This window comes from Anguilla rostrata, chromosome 11 (assembly GCF_018555375.3).
Source record: "Anguilla rostrata isolate EN2019 chromosome 11, ASM1855537v3, whole genome shotgun sequence".
NCBI classification, from domain to species: Eukaryota; Metazoa; Chordata; class Actinopteri; order Anguilliformes; family Anguillidae; genus Anguilla; species Anguilla rostrata.
Window position 1 is genome coordinate 37,252,964 of NC_057943.1, and position 17,919 is coordinate 37,270,882.

The following is a 17,919-nucleotide window of genomic DNA, read 5'->3' on the forward strand; positions in this document are numbered from 1 at the left end:
TTTTTTTTCTGAAAAGGAACCTAAATTACTTTCTCAGATAATTTGTCAGGACCGTTTCGTTTTTTCCGTATGTGCTGCCAGGGTTCTGTTCTGACAGTATTTCTCTAGCAGATCCAGGTTACTGTTTTTCTGCTGGTTTGTTGCATTTTCTCGTGTATGAACGGTATAGGCATAAGATGAGGTGTATGGGGATGTACTTTCAACACCTGTTCAGATGTTAAGAAAAACCTCTCCCTTTATATTTTGTGATATCCATAGATTTTACCCACCCCCTCCCAAAAAAGAAAGAAAACAATTCAGATCAGTTCATGGAGCATCCTTTATGGCAGGCCAATAGCCTTTTGGAATTGTTTTGAAAGTGTTTTGTTACGTTGGTACTGGTGTGTTTGTGTGACTTTGCGTTTCCCTGTGTTTGAGGGAAAGTGTTTTGTTACGTTGGTACTGGTGTGTTTGTGTGACTTTGCGTTTCCCTGTGTTTGAGGGAAAGTGTTTTGTTACGTTGGTATCGGTGTGTTTGCGTGAGTTTGCATTTCCCTGTGTTTGGGATGCTTTCCTGTGTTGCGTGACTGTGTTTCCTGTGCTTGCTGACTTGCATTTCCTATGTGAGTTGCAGACTGCTTTCTGTTTCCTGGTTGTGCATGACTGTGTTTCTGCGTTCCCTGTGTTTGCGTGACTCTGCATTTCCTGCGTTTGTGTGACTCTGCGTTTCCTGCGTTTGCGTGACCGTGGTTTCCTGTGTTGGTGACTGCTGCGGCTGCAGCGCCCTTTGGGCCGAGGCTGGGGCGCGGCAGGTGCGGGCTGACGGTCGCGTCCTCCAGAGCTGCTGGAGTTCGCTGACCTGGCCCAGAACATGAAGCTCACCTACCTCAACCCTGTGGCCCTGGTGGCTCCCAACATTGGTGAGCTCGGCGTGTGTGTGTATGTGTGAGTGTGTGTGTGCTTGTGGGTGAGTGTGTGTGTGTGTGTGTGTGTGCTTGTGTGTGTGTGTGTGTGTGTGTGTGTGTGTGTGAGTGTGTGTGTCTGTGTGTGTGTGTGTGGGCGTGTGTGAGTGTGTGTGTGTGAGTGTGTGTGAGTGTGCTTGTGTGTGTGTGTGTGTGTGTGTGTGAGTGTGAGTGAGTATGTATGAGTATTTGTGTGGGTTTACTGTATTGTGTAATTGTATCTCTTTACTACTGTATATGTTAACAGACACAATTGTTAACTGTTAACTATATATTTGTGTGTTGGGCTCTATTTTGTGTCGTAGTGATGAATCTGGACCGCGTGGAGAACCACACTCATGTTCGCCGGCGTTTCCCTCGCTACCACAGCAGCCTGTTTCGTGGCCAGACTCCCTGGGACCCTCACACACACGTGGTGCTGCCCCCTGCTGTCCTGGTCCCGCAACGACCCTCCGGTGAGAAATACTGTCACATACACTCATTATACCTGCACGCAGCATTTACACAGGCACACAGTTACACACACGCACTCACAGACACACAGTTATACACTCATCATACTCACACGCACACAGTTACACAAACTCACTCACATGCACACAGTTACACACACTCACTCACAGGCACACAGTTACACACACTCACTCACAGGCACATAATTATACACACTCATCATACTCACAGGCACACAGTCACACACACTCACTCACAGGCACACAATTAGACACACTCATCATACTCACAGGCACAAAATTATACACACGCATCATACTCACAGGCACACAGTTACACACACTCACTCACAGGCACACAATTATACACACATATGACATTTACACACCCTCAGTAATCATGCGCACACGCACGCACATTCTCAGTAATCACGCACACACACACACACACTCAGTAATTAAGCACACACACACACTCAGTAATCACGCACACACACACACACACACTCTCAGTAATCACGCAAACACACATACACACACACACACACACTCTCAGTAATCACGCAAACACACATACACACACACACACACACTCTCAGTAATTAAGCACACACACTCTCAGTAATCACACACACATACTCTCAGTAATCGCACACACGCACAAACACACACACTCTCAGTAATCAGGCACACATGCACACATACACACCCTCAGTAATCACGCACACACGCACACATACACACCCTCAGTAATCACGCACACACGCACACATACACACCCTCAGTAATCACGCACACACATACACACTCTCATTAATCACGCACACACTACACACCCATAATCACGCACACACACACACACACACACACTCTCAGTAATCACGCACACGCACACACATACACACCCTCAGTAATCACGCACACACACGCACACACATACACACTCTCAGTAATCACGCACACACACGCACATACACACCCTCAGTAATCACGCACACACACGCACACACACACACTCAGTAATCACGCACACACACTCGCTGATTTGTGCACATGCTCAGTCTCTCTGGGATCTGCATCGTGTCCCTCTGATCTGTCTCCTGCAGTGCCCTACCCCAGCAGCCTCCACACGCCGGTTAGCGTTTCGACCAATCACACCGCAGAGATCTCTGTAGCCAAGCGCACTGTCACCCCGCCAGACCCGCCAATCACCATCGTGATACTGCTGATCTACCGCAGCCTGGGATTGGCTCTCCCTGCCAAGTACCACACCGACCGCCGTGGAGTCAGGTCAGACACCGTTTGTACAGGCTTTCACTCAACTGTTTACTTCTCTATCTCTGTCTGTGTCTGGACTGACTGTGCTCTCTGTCTGCTCTGTCTGTGTCTGGACTGACCGTGCTCTGTAACTGTGTCTGGACTGACTGTGTCTGCTTGTCTGATGCTGGCTCTGTGTTCTGTGTCTGGACTGACCGTGTCTGGTGACTGTGTCTGGACTGACTTGGCGTGACTGTGTCTGTGACTGTGTCTCTGCTGCTGTCTGACTGTGTCTTGACTGACCGTGCTCTGTGACTGTGTCTGGACTGACCGTGTCTGGACTGACTGTGCTCTGTGACTGTGTCTGGACTGATCGTGCTTTGTGACTGTGTTTGGACTGACCGTGTCTGGACTGACTGTGCTCTGTGACTGTGTCTGGATTGACTGTGTCTGGACTGACCGTGCTCTGTGACTGCGTCTGGACTGACTGTGCTCTGTGACTGTGTCTGGACTGACTGTGCTTTGTGACTGTGTCTGGGCTGATTGTGCTTTGTGACTGTGTCTGGACTGATCGTGATTTGTGACTGTGTCTGGACTGACCGTGTCTGGACTGACTGTGCTCTGACTGTGTCTGGACTGACCGTGCTCTGTGACTGTGTCTGGACTGACTGTGCTCTGTGACTGTGTCTGGACTGACTCTGGTCTCTGACTGTGTCTGGACTGACTGTGCTCTGTGACTGTGTCTGGACTGACAGTGCTCTGTGACTGTGTCTGGACTGACTGTGCTCTGTGACTGTGTCTGGACTGACTGTGCTCTGTGACTGTGTCTGGACTGACTGGTCTCTGACTGTGTCTGGACTGACTGTGCTCTGTGACCTGTTGTTTCTGGTCATGTTCTCGGACAGTGCTGTTTCTCTATGTGTTATCTTTGACCACACTGTTTATGACCAAGTTTTCTCTGGTTCTACCATCTCTGAATATATCCTCTATGCAATGACTGTGATCTCTCTGACTGTGTTTGTCTGGTTGTACTGTGTCTGATTATGTCCTCTATGAGATGTCTGTGATCTCTCTGACTGTGTTTCTCTGGTTGTACTGTGTCTGATTATGTCCTCTATGAGATGTCTGTGATCTCTCTGACTGTGTTTCTCTGGTTGTACTGTGTCTGATTATGTCCTCTATGAGATGTCTGTGATCTCTCTGACTGTGTTTCTCTGGTCATCACAGACTCCCCAGGCACCCTGTGATGAACTCTCCCATCGTAAGCGTTTCTGTCTACAATAACCAGTCCTTCCTGGAGGGGATGCTAGAGTCCCCTCTCCTGCTGGAGTTCCGCCTCCTTCAGACGACCAATCGCAGCAAGCCTCTGTGTGTGCAGTGGAACCACAGCAGCCTGTGAGTGTCTGTTTATGCTGTGTGTGTGCGTGTATGTGCGTGTGTGCATGTGTAAATGGTAAATGGACTGCATTTATATAGCGCTTTTATCCAAAGTGCTTTACAATTGATGCCTCTCATTCACCCATTCAGACACACACTCACACACCAACGGTGAAAGGCTGCCATGCAAGGTACCAATCAGCAATTAGGGGTTAGGTGTCTTGCTCAGGGACACTTCGACACGCCCTGGGTGGGGGATCGAACCGTCAACCCTCCGACTGCCAGACAACCGCTCTTACCTCCTGAGCTATGTCGCCCCAGTGTGTGCGTGTGTACGTGTGCGTGTGTGTTGTGTGTGTGTGTGCAGGTGCCGAGTAAACCTAGCTGACCACCTAGCTATCTACCTATAACCTAGAAGCTGGACTACATGTAAAGCTAGAATCTAGATAATGTGTGTGACTCTGTCCCTGCAGGCTGGAAACAGGGGGCTGCTGGACAGTGAGGGACTGCAGCGTGGTGTACAGGAACACCTCACATGTGCGCTGCCAGTGTCAGAAGCTGGGCACTTTCGGGGTCCTGATGGACAGCTCCCAGCGTGAGGTACACCTGTCACTCCACACACCCCGACACCTGTTACTGTATACACCTTAAACACCCCAACACTTGTCACTCTTTATACCCCAACACCTGTCACTCTGTACACCCGACACCTGTCACTATTTACACCTTGAACACCCCAACACCTGTCACTCCACATACCCCAACACCTGTTACTATATACACCTTAAACACCCCAACACCTGTCACTCTGTACACCCCAACACCTGTCACTATTTACACCTTAAACACCCCAACACCTGTCACTCCGTACACCCCAACACCTGTTACTGTATACACCTTAAACACCCCAACACTTGTCACTCTTTATACCCCAACACCTGTCACTTATACATCCACACCTGCCCACTATTTCACCTTGAACCCCAACACCTGTCACTCCACATACCCTGACACCTGTTACTATATACACATTAAACACCCCAACACCTGTCACTCCACATACCCCGACACCTGTTACTATATACACCTTAAACACCCCAACACCTGTCACTCTGTACACCCCAACACCTGTCACTATTTACACCTTATTCACCCCAACACCTGTCTCTATATACACCTTAAACACCCCAACACCTGTCACTTTGTACACCCCAACACCTGTTACTGTATACACCTTAAACACCCCAACACCTGTCACTCCACATACTCCGACACCTGTTACTATATACACCTTAAACACCCCAACACTTGTCACTCTTTATACCCCAACACCTGTCACTCTGTACATCCGACACCGCACATTTACACTCATCCACCCCAACACCTGTCACTCCACAGACCCTGACACCTGTCACTGTATACACCTTAAACACCCCAACATCTGTCACTCTATCCACCCCAACACCTGTCACTATTTACACTACACCCCAACACCTGTCTCTATATACACCTTAAACACCCCAACACCTGTCACTCCACATACCCTGACACCTGTTACTGTATACACCTTAAACACCCCAACACCTGTCACTCCACATACCCCGACACCTGTTACTATATACACATTAAAAACCCCAATACCTGTCACTCCGTCCGCCCCAACACCTGTCACTGTATTTCTCACCTGTAACTCTGTACACCCCAACACCATTCACTGTCACACAACACTGTCTCTATCAATATGTACCTCCAAACCCTGTCACTGTCAGCTGGTGTGCCCCAATATTTGATGAACCCAAATTTTTGATGCTATTTTCACTGTGCAGGAAATAGGCCAGTCTAACCCTACCTCTGTGTGCTCTGTGCCTCCTGGTAAGCAGCAGTTGGAGGGGGATTTGGAGACTCTGGCCGTGGTGACGTATTCCTCCCTGTCGGTGTCCCTGTTGGCTCTGCTCCTGACCGTCATGGTCCTGTCTTGCCTGAGGGGGCTGAAGTCCAACACCCGCAGCATCCACTCCAACATGGCCGCCGCCATCTTCCTGTCTGAGCTCGTCTTCCTGCTGGGCATCAACCAGACTGAGCAACAGGTGTGTGTGTGTGTGTGTGTGTGTGTGTGTGTGTGTGTGTGCATGTGTGTGTGCATGTGTGTGCATGTGTGTGTATGTGTGTGTGTGCGTGTGTGTGTGCGTGTCCATGTGCACGTGTGTATATGTGTGTGTGTGTGTGTGAGTGTGTGTGTGTGTACAGTAGCTTCATTCATTTGTAGAGGTGTGCATGCTCATGACCAACTAATAACATAGTGGTGTATGCCACTTCCTGTTACCGTGCACTAGTATATTTCTTACTCTAATTTCCTGTGCTGATTGGTGTCTCTCTATGAATTCCTGCCTGCTGATTGGTGTCTCTCTCTGAATTCCTGCCTGCTGATTGGTGTCTCTCTATGAATTCCTGCCTGCTGATTGGAGTCTCTCTCTGAATTCCTGCCTGCTGATTGGTATCGCTCTCTGAATTCCTGCCTGAGAATTGGTGTCTCTCTGTGAATTCCTGCCTGCTGATTGGTGCCTCTCTCTGAATTCCTGCCTGCTGATTGGTGTCTCTCTGATTTCCTGCCTGCTGATTGGTCTCTCTCTCTCTGGCTCTTTCTCAGTTCCTCTGTACTGTCATTGCCATCCTGCTGCATTACTTCTTCATGGCCACTTTTGCCTGGCTGTTTGTGGAGGGGCTGCACATCTACCGCATGCAGACGGAAGCTCGGAACATCAACTACGGAGCCATGAGGTTCTACTACGCCATAGGCTGGGGTGTGCCCGCCATCATCACAGGTACAGGTGCCCTGCACCACACTGACGCTGAGTCGCACATGCACAACCAATCGTGATTTGGAGCACGCGTGACTGACAGGAGATTGTTCCTCCCCGGCACTGCAGGTCTGGCTGTGGGGCTGGATCCTGAAGGCTATGGGAACCCGGATTTCTGCTGGATCTCTGTCCATGACAAGCTCATCTGGAGCTTCGCTGGACCCATTGGCATTGTTATTGTGGTACAGCAGATCTGTCTGTCTGTCTGTCTGTCTGTCTGCTCTCTCTCTTTCTTGCTCTTTCTTTACATCAGGGCTGCTTGTTTGTATTTTTGTTAGCAGAGGTATGCCCTGCTGACATCTGCAGCTCTGTGTCAGTACTGGTTTAGTGCTGCTTCTTGTTGGTCTGTTGTTCTGTGTCAGTGCTGGTTTAGTTCTGCTTCTTGTTGGTCTGTTGTTCTGTGTCAGTGCTCGTTTAGTGCTGCTTCTTGTTTGTTTGTTGTTCTGTGTCAGTGCTGCATTAGCGCTGCTTCGTGTTTGTCTGTTGTTCTGTGTCAGTGCTGCGTTAGCGCTGCTTCGTGTTTGTCTGTTGTTCTGTGTCAGTGCTGCGTTAGCCCTGCTTCTTGTTTGTCTGTTGTTCTGTGTCAGTGCTGCGTTAGCGCTGCTTCTTGTTTGTCTGTTGTTCTGTGTCAGTGCTGCGTTAGCGCTGCTTCTTGTTTGTCTGTTGTTCTGTGTCAGTGCTGCGTTAGTGCTGCTTCTTGTTGTCTGTTGTTCTGTGTCAGTGCTGCGTTAGCGCTCTTGTTCTGTGTCAGTGCTGGTGTCTGTGTTGCTGTGTCTCAGTGCTGCCCTCTGTCTGTGTTGCAGATGAATGGCGGGATGTTTATGATTGTTGCGCGCATGTCCTGCAGCCCCACACAGAAGGAAACCAAGAAACAGTCGGTTGTGTGAGTATGAGAGAGACGTGCACTGCTGTAAATATGGGTTTATACACAGGCTATTTCAGTGCTAAACCATTCCGCATTTAAAACCATTTATATAGTGCATGCGTATGAACTGTATTCTGCATTGATAAGCAGCTGTTTGTTCCTCACTTTCCACTGATCGTAAATTGAATATCTGTTTATATTGATCATAATCTACCTGTTTTTTAAAGTTTGTCAATCAAATATAATAAGTTGACATTTCATTGTTGTGTAACATTTAATGTATCGCCCCTCTCTCTCTATTCTCCTCTCTCTCTCTGTTTCTCTCTCTCGCTTTCTCTCTGTACCCACCTCCTCTCTCTCGCTCTCTCTCTTTCTCTCTTGCTCTCTCTCTCTACCCCCCCTCTCTCTGCAGTGCCACCATACGCAGTGCCACCATCCTGCTGGTCCTGGCCAGCTCCACCTGGTTCTTTGGGCTGATGGCTGTGAATAACAGTGTTCTGGCCTTCCACTACCTCTACACTGTGCTGTGCTGCTTACAGGTGCTCTGTGTGTGTGTGTGTGTGTGTGTGTGTGACTGTGCGTGTGTGTGCATGTGAGTGTGTGAGTGTGTGTGAGTGTGGGGTGACTGCGTGGTATTTGTGGGTTCCTGTGTGTGTGTGTGTGTGTGTGTGTGTGTGCGCATGTGGGTGTGTGTGTATGTGTGTGTGTTTGTGGTCTCCAGGGTGTGACTGTGTTGCTGGTCTCCAGGGTGTGACTGTGTTTGTGGTCTCCAGGGTGTGACTGTGTTTGTGTGTCTCAGAGTGTGACTGTGTTTCTGGTCTCCAGGGTCTGACTGTGGTCGGGCTCTCAGGTATACATGCTTTCTGATCTCAGGGTGTGACTGTTGTACTGTCTCCAGGAGTGTACTGTGTTTCTGATCTCAGCTGCGCTCACTGTTGTCTGGTCTCCAATGTGACTGGTTTGTGGTCTCCAGGTGTACGTGTTTCGCTGTGTCTCAGGGTGTGACTGTGTTTCTGATCTCCAGGGTGTGACTGTGTGTCTGGTCTCCAGGGTGTGACTGTGTTTCTGGTCTCCAGGGTGTGACTGTGTGGCTGGTCTCCAGGGTGTGACTGTGTTTCTGGTCTCCAGGGTGTGGCGGTGTTGCTGGTGTTCTGCCTGTTGAATGCGGAGGTGCAGGAGGCCTGGAAACTCTCCTGTTTGGGGAAGAAGAGCCCAGCTGAGGATCCTCCACACACCTCCCAAATCACTGTGAGCCAACATCCCACAATGCACCTTTCTCAGCCAGTATCTCACAATGCACTTCTATTAGCGAGTATCCTACAATGTACCTCTTTCAGCCAGTATCTCACAATGCACCTCCCTCAGCTTGTATCCCACAATACACCTGTATTCCACAATACACCTCCCTCAGACAGCATCCCACAATGCATTGCTCACAGCCAGTATCCCAAAATGCACCTCTCTCAGCGATTATTCCACAAGGCACTTCTCACAGTCAGTGTATACAGTGTTACAGCGATGATGTCTTTTTGTTGGCCAACTCGGAAGTTTCTTCCGCCATGAATTCCCATGGCAGATGTCCAGTGCTTTTTTCCCCTAGGGATTTCGTTTTCTGCCGAAAATAAGGTCTAACATAAGCCTAAGAGATTTTCATGTTTGGTTCTATGAGATAAATTACACCCATTAATATCTCAACCGTGAATTTTGAAGGTGTTATGTGCTTTAAAATGTAATTGCTAACAAGTCGCTATTTTGAAGCTACAACGGTTGTTGCGTGCAGACGGGCCTGTATGGAAACTTAATTGGCGGTTGCCAGAATGCGACAGTTGTTGTAGTTTCAGTATAGCAACTTGTTAGCAACTTACTTTTTTAAAAACACATAACAGCTTCCAAATTCACGGATGACATATTAATGGGTGTAATTTATTTTGTAGAATAAAACGTGAAACTCTCTTAGGCTTCCGTGCACCACTGATCTTATTTTCGGCGGAAAATGAGATCTCTATGGTAAAAAAAGCGTTGGAAATCTGCTGAGGGAACCCATGGCTCAAAAATGCGAACTCACTTCCAGGTTTTAGCTCAGCTCTGTCCTGCTTACCTCTACCTCCTCTTCCCTTCCCTCCGTATGTGTACACAGGGCCCAAATCCCTACAACAGCGCCTCCTTGCTGGAACAGAGTGGACTGCACCGCATCACCCTGGGAACCTCCACCATCTCCTCAGTCAGCAGTGCACGGTGTGTTCTCAGGGGTAGAGCGGGACAGATGTGGGTCAGAGGCAGCTGGGTGGGGTAGATGTGGGTGGAGTGGATGTAGATAAAGGTGGGCAGTGGCAGATATATAGAAGTAAATGGAGATGAGGAATGAGGTGGATGGAGGGGATGGTAGACTGGTGACTGGGTAGTATTTGGAGTGGAGGTAGATGTGGCATGGGTAAGGACAGGGCACTGCCGCATGTGGAATGAGTGGGTGATTTATGGTTAGGGTTTTTGATTGTAAAATGGATGTTTCCTTACAGAGAGAACCTGCTGGCCAGACAAACCCTGGAGCAGAACCTCCTCAGTCACACAGGAGCCACTGACCTGGATGTAGCCATGTTCCACCGAGACGGAGGTACACGCACGCACACACACACACACACACACACACATACACACACGCACACATACATACACACACACACACGTATGTTTGTATTGCTATACTTGTGAGGACTTCCCATTGACTTACATTAATTCCATAACCTCTAACCCTAACCCTAACCCCAACCACTACGTGCCTAACCTTAACCCTAACCTTAACCTAATTGTAACCCTAACCCTAACCCTAAGTCCTAACCCTAAAACAGCCTCTTGAACTTGTGGGGACCAGCAAAAGGTCCCCACCTTGCGTAATTTTCCTCATCTTTCTATCCTTGTGTGGACATTTGGTTCTCACAAAGATAGTAAAACATGCCCACACGCACACGCACACACACACTTCTAACCCCCCCCCTCCTCCTTCACAGGTGAAGATTCAGACTCGGACTCTGACCTCTCTCAGGACGAGGAGTGCAGTCTGTCCATCCCGTCCTCTGAGAGCGAGGACAACGTTCGTCTCCGCGGACGCATCCAGCGACGGTTCAAACGCTCCAATCACAGTGAGCGGCTGCTCACGGAGCCCGCCCACAATGGTACCAAAGGTACTGTCTCGTACAGAAACTCACACACCCCCACACGCACTCATACAGTCACACATAAACATGTACATCAAACATTCATATACCAATGCACATGCACATCCAGGTGAATAATATAAATTCATATATATATTCATTCACACAATGTGAGTGAGCCTATGCATAATCAAACATATACATTACAGGCATTTAGCAGATGCCTTATCCAGTGCATTTTACCCAGGTTTTTATTGTGTTTGTATACAGCCTTGATGAACGACTAGCAATTCAGGTTAAGTGCAGCTCTCATGAAGGGGTCAAGAGTGTCCTAGGGGACGGACTTGACAAGTAGACCCGGCACAATTCCCAATACATGGCGACCACGCAGGCACCGTTGAGTGTATGACCTTTGACCCTGCCGCTATGGGTGGTACAAAACCCACTCAGAGCAACACTTGCTGACCCATGCCACGCAGGGGAGCAGCCACCATTACAGAAAAAAAAAAAAAAAAAAAAAAAAAAAAAAAAAAAAAAAAAAAAAAAAAAAAAAAAAAAAAAAAAAAAAAAAAAAAAACACCACACCACACACACCACACACCACACCACACACACACACCTACACCCACACCCACACCCACACACACACACACACACACACCACCACACCACACACCACACCACACACTCTACATCACACACACACACACACACACACACAACCCCATCCGCCACGCAAGGTACTAACACACACACTACACACACACACACCACACCCACACACACACAACACCACACACCACACACCCACCTCAACAGCACAGACACCCCTAGCACTACACCCACCCCTTGACCCTCATGCATACACAACACATACACACACACTACCCCTATGTATGCTCAAATATGTACACAAACACATTCAGGGCCAGTTTCATGAACACAGATTAAGTTTAGTCCTGGACTAATTAGAGTTTTGTAATGAGAATCTCCATTCAAAATTAAATTCAATTTAGGACTAAGCTTAATTTGTGTCTGCGAAACTGACCCTTAAGGCGGCAGTATACTGAAAATGAAACAGAACTCTTTGTTCAGAACGACCCATTGCGAACAAAAAGACGATTTCTGTCCTTTCTGTCCAAATGATTTATTTGACAAATGAAGTCAAAATTTCTTTGATTAAATTCTCCTGTCAGATAGGACACCACTTCCTGAAATCATCTGTATCCCATCTAGACACGACTGTGGTAACATCGTTGTCCTGACTGGAATGGTTTTGAGATGAATACGTTTGAATGAAGAGTTGCTGAACTTGTGCAAGGATAATCTTCATCACTGATCACGCAGAGATTTTGAAGACATCAGAATGTGCTCAAATGAAATTTGGTTTGGTGTCAATGATCCTGAGTTGTGCAAAGCAACTTGAAAAAATCTATGCAGTGGCATGGAGTGGCATAAAATGAAGAACGTGGAGTTTGTATTGAGCGCACTAACCACGGTGTTCAGCGAGATGGTTGCCGGTGGTTCTTTTTCGGACACTTTTCGCGTCATTTGGAGTACACTGCCTACTTTAAACTCATTCACACACATAAATATTCACAATGCAGAACACACACACACACATGCACACGCCGGCCAGTGTGTGTGACTTGCCCTTCCCGTCCCCTGCTCAGGAATCCTGAAGAACCGTTTGGGCTGCCCCCCTGCCCTGTCCTCCATGGGCCGCGTCCCGAGCGAGCTGTCCTGGTACCGCACCTCCACGCTGGGCCACCGGGCGGTGCCGGCCGCCTCGTACGGGCGCATGTACTCCGGGACGGGGTCGCTCTCCCAGCCGGCCTCCCGCTACTCGTCCCGCGAGCACCTGGACTCGCTGTCCCGCCGGCAGCTCTCTCGCGACCCGCTGGGGCGCCCGGCGGCGGGCGGCGGGGGGTCCCGGGACGGCCTGGAGCAGGCCCCCCCGAGCCGGCACGGCTCCCGGGACAACCTGGACCTGCTGCCGCGGCGGCGGGAGCCGGCGGGGCCGGCGCCGCGCGAGAACCTGGGCGCCTCGCGGGACCGTCTGGACGCCGCCGCCGCCCCCGGCGCCCACGCCTCGCGGGAGGACCTGGCGGGCTCCCGCGCCCAGCTCCACCCGCTGCTGCAGCGGCAGGCGTCCCGCGAGCACCTGGGCGGGGCGCTGATGAGCAGCCGCTCCCGTGAACAGCTGGAGAGCGGCGGCGCTGGCGGCGGCGGCGGGGGCGGGGCCGGGGCCGGGGGCGGGGCGGCGCCCTGCAGGGAGTGGCTCCGCACCCTGCCCCCCCGCCAGACCTCGCACCCGGAGCAGCCCCACCACCCCCCCTCGCCCCCTCCCCCCATCGCTGAGCAGCAGGAGCCTCAGGACCCCCCCCCTCGACGCGGCAGACTGGACTCGGCCCCGCCCTGTAGGTACCCCTCCCCCCCCGCCCCGCCCAGCCGCACCCGTCCAACGAGCACCTGGACATTCTGTCCTCCATCCTGGCCTCCTTCAGCTCCTCAGTGCTCGCCCCTCCCACCCCACCTCCTCTCGGACCCTCCCCCTCTCCCCCTCACTCTACTACCTCCCACAGCATCTCCGAAATCTCCCCGGACACTGAGTAAGTCCTGCTCCCACACCCCTTCCTCTCTCTTTATGTCTCTCCTTCCTGTCTGTTTTCTCTTCTTCTTTCCAAACCTCTGAGCTATTGTCTACTGGATGTGGCTGTCACACAAACCTGTAACCCTTCATGGTGTAAGATCACAAATGTGTGATTAAAATGTCCTTAACTGAACATTCTAATGCTGATGTCACAATCACTACTGGTAATTGAAAGCACTGGAGTTCTAGAAAACTGCTGTTCATAGGGTTAAGAGTGCATGTTCGTGTGCATTCTGCAATGCTGTGTAATTGTACTGTTGCATGTGTAAATGCATAGTTGTATTGAGCAATAATGTAGTTGTTCCTTGTTAGTAATTCCTATCTTTCTGTCTCTACTCTAGAATGAACAGAAGTGAAGGGCAGTCTTGATGACACACCCATATCCCACAATGCACTCTGTCTGTACCACAGCACAGGGGACAGCAGGACAGAGACCACTGAGGCATCCTGGGATACTGGGGGACTTTTGCATGCCACAGTTGACAGGATGTGAGCAGGAAAAGATGGCGGAAGGAGAGAAAAAATGGAAGAGAGGGAGGGAAGAATGGTATTTACACCGTGATGACCTTTTGACCAGACGCACTACACACACAAAAGAGGAGGGAGCAACAGTTTAAAAACAAACCTGTAAATACGTTTTTTTATACATTTTGTATCTTTTTCATCAGAGATGGGAAAAAAAACATTTCTATTGTGTTGTTTTTAAATTTGACGATATTGTCCAGCAAGAGAAGTGTGTAAAGATGTTTCTCCAGGTTTGAGGGAGGGGGGAGGGGTTAGAACATTGGATAAGACAAAACTCTGTGACCTTTACCCTGGAAGCTAACCCTGATGAAACACAACACAATGTCATACGTCTGTACAGTGGACCTCCATCTTTGGGGTGTGTCAGTGTTTGAAACTCTGATATGCTGGTAAACTAGTCTCTCCAGAAGACAGTCATTCTCATTATGACAGTGCCGCCTATTTTTTTATATTTTATTTATTTATTTATTTTTATGATAGTATTCAAAAACAGTATTCAAAGATCGCCATACCGTTAACCAGAAAAGAAAATGGTGCATTAATCATTAATTCATATCAAATACACTCATCAGATACACATGGAACATTTTCTTGATTTAATTCATAATTGTTCTGTTATGTAAATAATAGCTTTTAAAACAGACAGTCAGTACAGACCCAAATTTTTAAATTTTCTCTATTCGGACTGCAGAACTCTAATCCCCAGCATTAAACATTACAGAACTTTATTTTTATGCGACAGCTGCCACACTTAGAGTGTAGGTGGCTCGCTAAGCTGTTTGGCGAGAACAAAAACATGTCTAATATTATCTAATATTTTTTCTGGCACACAGTTTTAAAAAAAATGGAAACACATTTTTCTTTGGCTTAAGTCTAGGATTGTGTCTTCAGGTTCTTGTGGCTTTAAAACTGCCTTTGTGTCCAAGGCTGGGGGCGTGGCCAGAGAACCTGACATCACATTTTTGCCAGCCTGTTGGGAGAAAGGGTTGCAGTACAGGACATTGTGTATGGAGTGTTTTGATTGTTGGGGTGGGTGGGGGGTGGTGGGGAGGGTACTGAGCAGAAGGGGGTTTATTTGTGATGGTTTTAATGGGATGCTATAGGAAGCATCAATGGTACGAGCTACATGAGAATGTCACAGTGCTGCAGCATGTACACGTCAGTCTGGCCCTCGGGCTCTTCATATAAACGTGGAAAACCCAGCTCAGTGTTCTGTGGAATCACAGCGTATTTAAATCAAACAGGTTTTTTTTCAGAAGAGGGAAGGGTGAAAATGAATTTTAAATTAATTTGTGGAGGAAGGATGCTATGAGGAGCAAGATGGCGGGGAATGGCGCATAAAAGGAATAACGGAAAGATTTAAAGAGAAGACAGCAACAGAGGCACAGGGTTAAAACACAGACGCTCACATGCTACACACGCATGCACACATACAGAACACATGCAACACACGCATGCATGCACACGGTGCACATGCAGCGCACGCATGCGGACATACAGCACACATGTAATGCATGCATGTGCACATACACATGCAGCCATGCGTGCACACATGTACACACACCATGCACATGCACACATTCATGCAAATGCATGGATGCATCCACCTGCAGACCCACACGCACATGCATGGGAACACGCACCCGTGTACATGCTCACAGACAAACGCACGCACTCACTCATGTGCACGCCCGTGCACGTGCACATGTGTCTAGTGCTGTACGGGTGTCCAGACTGACCTTCGTTCTCTTCCTTTTGTTGTGCTATTAAATGAAATGATAAAATGATGTTTTTTTTGCCAAAAATCTCCCTGTCTGTTCTTCAGCACGGGGCTGTCCCTCCCACTCCCTTTATCATGTACAGACAGATTTATTTATTTAATTTATATGAATTAAAATTAATTTATGACTTTATTGTTGCGTGTGTGTGTACATTCAGAACCTCGCACCTTTCTGAGGTTGTGTGTGTATGTGCATACTTGCTAAAATCAAAATGAACATGCATTTGTGTGAGCGTAAGTGTGTGCGTTTGTGTGGGCGTTTGGCTGTTTCATGTAATCCTTGGCCTGTCTGTCCAACTGTGGACCATAGGTAGGAAAATGTTCAGAGAGAGAGAGAGAGAGAGAGAGCGAGAGCGAAAGCAAGACAGAATGAAAGAGAGAGGTAGAAAGGGAAGGATATATATAGAGGTCTGTCTGTGTTGTTTTGTGTTTTCTTTGTTTTATTGTGTTGTGGGGGGCTGCCCCAGAGACACAAGGAAAGCCGCTATTCCTCAGTTTCCATAGCAACTGTACAAAAGAAATGTTGGACATTAAAAGGAAAAAATAATTCTGTCAACACAAATGTGTTATTCTATGTTTTATTTGAGGGAGGAATCGTCTGAAGAGGTCAAAATGCATGTATATATATATTTCAAGGCTCAATGCTGGAGGTTCTGCCGTCCATCCAGCAAGCACATTTATATAGCGCTTTTCTCACACTCTCAAAGCGCTTCACAGTGATGAGCGGGAAACTCATCTCACCCACCACCAATGTGTCGCACCCACCTGGGCGACGCACGGCAGCCATTTTGCACCAGAACACTCACCACACAACAGCTGAGGTGGAGAGGGAGAGGACAGTGTTTTCAGAGAATCAGGGGATGATTAGATGTCAGGTTGAGAGATGCAGGTAGGTAATTTAGCCAGGACACCGGGGAACCCGACCCCCTACTCTTTGCATGAGATCTTTAATGACCACAGTGAGTGAGGACTCATCTCATCTGAAGAACGGCATCTCCTACAGCGCAGTGTCCCCATCGCTGCTCTGGGACATCGAGGATTCTTCGACCAGAGAGAAGATCGCTCCCTACTGGCCCACCAACAGCACTTCCAGCAGCAACATAGTGTTCCCCAGAGGTCTCGCATGCAAGTCCCAAACAAGCCCACGCTAGCTTAGCTTCAGCCATTCTGCAGGACCAGGCTACGTGGCGGTATGGCTGCTGATCTCCATGTCCACCAAGGAGACATAAGATGTCAGCCGTTGCATCTTATCAAACCACAGTTCGTGGGTGGGCCTGGCACAGACGTGAGTTGGAGGAAGATGCTTTACACACATCTGCAGCTTTAATCAGCTAAAGTATACAAAAATACTGTCAAATGGATCTAATCACTGAGATCAAATATGTATATATCAAATATTCACATGTGAGGGTTAAAGGTAATCTGCAGCACCTGTTTCTTGAATGTAAAGTGTTCCGTCAGCCACAAAATAAAGATCAATATTTACTTTTTCACAGTTACGTATGAACATACAATATCATGTCCTTTATGCGTAAAATGTGTCTTTTCTAAATGCAAAATCTGGAGGTCAGGTGTGATGTGTCTGTTATATATGAATATTCACGGCATTGGCTGAACTGACTGACTGTTTGCCATGTGATTGGCTAAAACCTGAAATACCATGTTAATTACACAATAAGTAAGGTATTCAAATGACCAATACCAAATTCTCACTAGTGAGTGATGCAGGAACTTTGCTGCTGTCAGCATTAAAAAAAAAGAAACTTATTTGAAATCTCAACTGAATTAAATAGACTTAATATCATAGTATTTGTTTTCTTTGGTTCATTATATACATTACTATTAAAAAGTGATTGTTGTGATTGTATGGGGTCTTTATGGGTACGCTGTTTCTGTATGTAGCATGTTAGCATTAAACTGCACTGATGCTGAGATACCATAGAGTTTAGGATCGCCCAAGGCCCTCATTAGAGAGGATATAATGACCAAATATCAGGGGCAGGGTCATACACTGAGGGAAACATGCCCATTTGGTATACAACCATCAATGTCATCAAAG

The 17,919-nt window shown here is 48.3% G+C and overlaps 1 protein-coding gene and 1 pseudogene across 1 annotated transcript in view; both read left to right on the forward strand.

Moving 5' to 3' along the window:
• Positions 1 to 11,059, forward strand: part of celsr3 (cadherin, EGF LAG seven-pass G-type receptor 3) — a 44,850-nt gene extending 33,791 nt beyond the window's left edge. Inside the window, exons 20-34 of the mRNA XM_064299820.1 lie at positions 112 to 152; positions 821 to 899; positions 1,247 to 1,396; positions 2,500 to 2,683; positions 3,878 to 4,045; positions 4,501 to 4,627; positions 5,908 to 6,114; positions 6,675 to 6,849; positions 6,955 to 7,067; positions 7,689 to 7,768; positions 8,163 to 8,289; positions 8,879 to 8,998; positions 9,888 to 9,985; positions 10,267 to 10,361; positions 10,756 to 11,059. Of these exons, the coding sequence (XP_064155890.1) occupies positions 112 to 152; positions 821 to 899; positions 1,247 to 1,396; positions 2,500 to 2,683; positions 3,878 to 4,045; positions 4,501 to 4,627; positions 5,908 to 6,114; positions 6,675 to 6,849; positions 6,955 to 7,067; positions 7,689 to 7,768; positions 8,163 to 8,289; positions 8,879 to 8,998; positions 9,888 to 9,985; positions 10,267 to 10,361; positions 10,756 to 11,036 (2,045 nt within the window). The 3' untranslated portion in view covers positions 11,037 to 11,059. The remainder of the gene's footprint in view (positions 1 to 111; positions 153 to 820; positions 900 to 1,246; positions 1,397 to 2,499; positions 2,684 to 3,877; positions 4,046 to 4,500; positions 4,628 to 5,907; positions 6,115 to 6,674; positions 6,850 to 6,954; positions 7,068 to 7,688; positions 7,769 to 8,162; positions 8,290 to 8,878; positions 8,999 to 9,887; positions 9,986 to 10,266; positions 10,362 to 10,755) is intronic.
• Positions 11,060 to 12,571: 1,512 nt separating this feature from the next.
• On the forward strand, positions 12,572 to 15,108 carry LOC135234834 (cadherin EGF LAG seven-pass G-type receptor 3-like; annotated as a pseudogene).
• Positions 15,109 to 17,919: the final 2,811 nt, after the last annotated feature.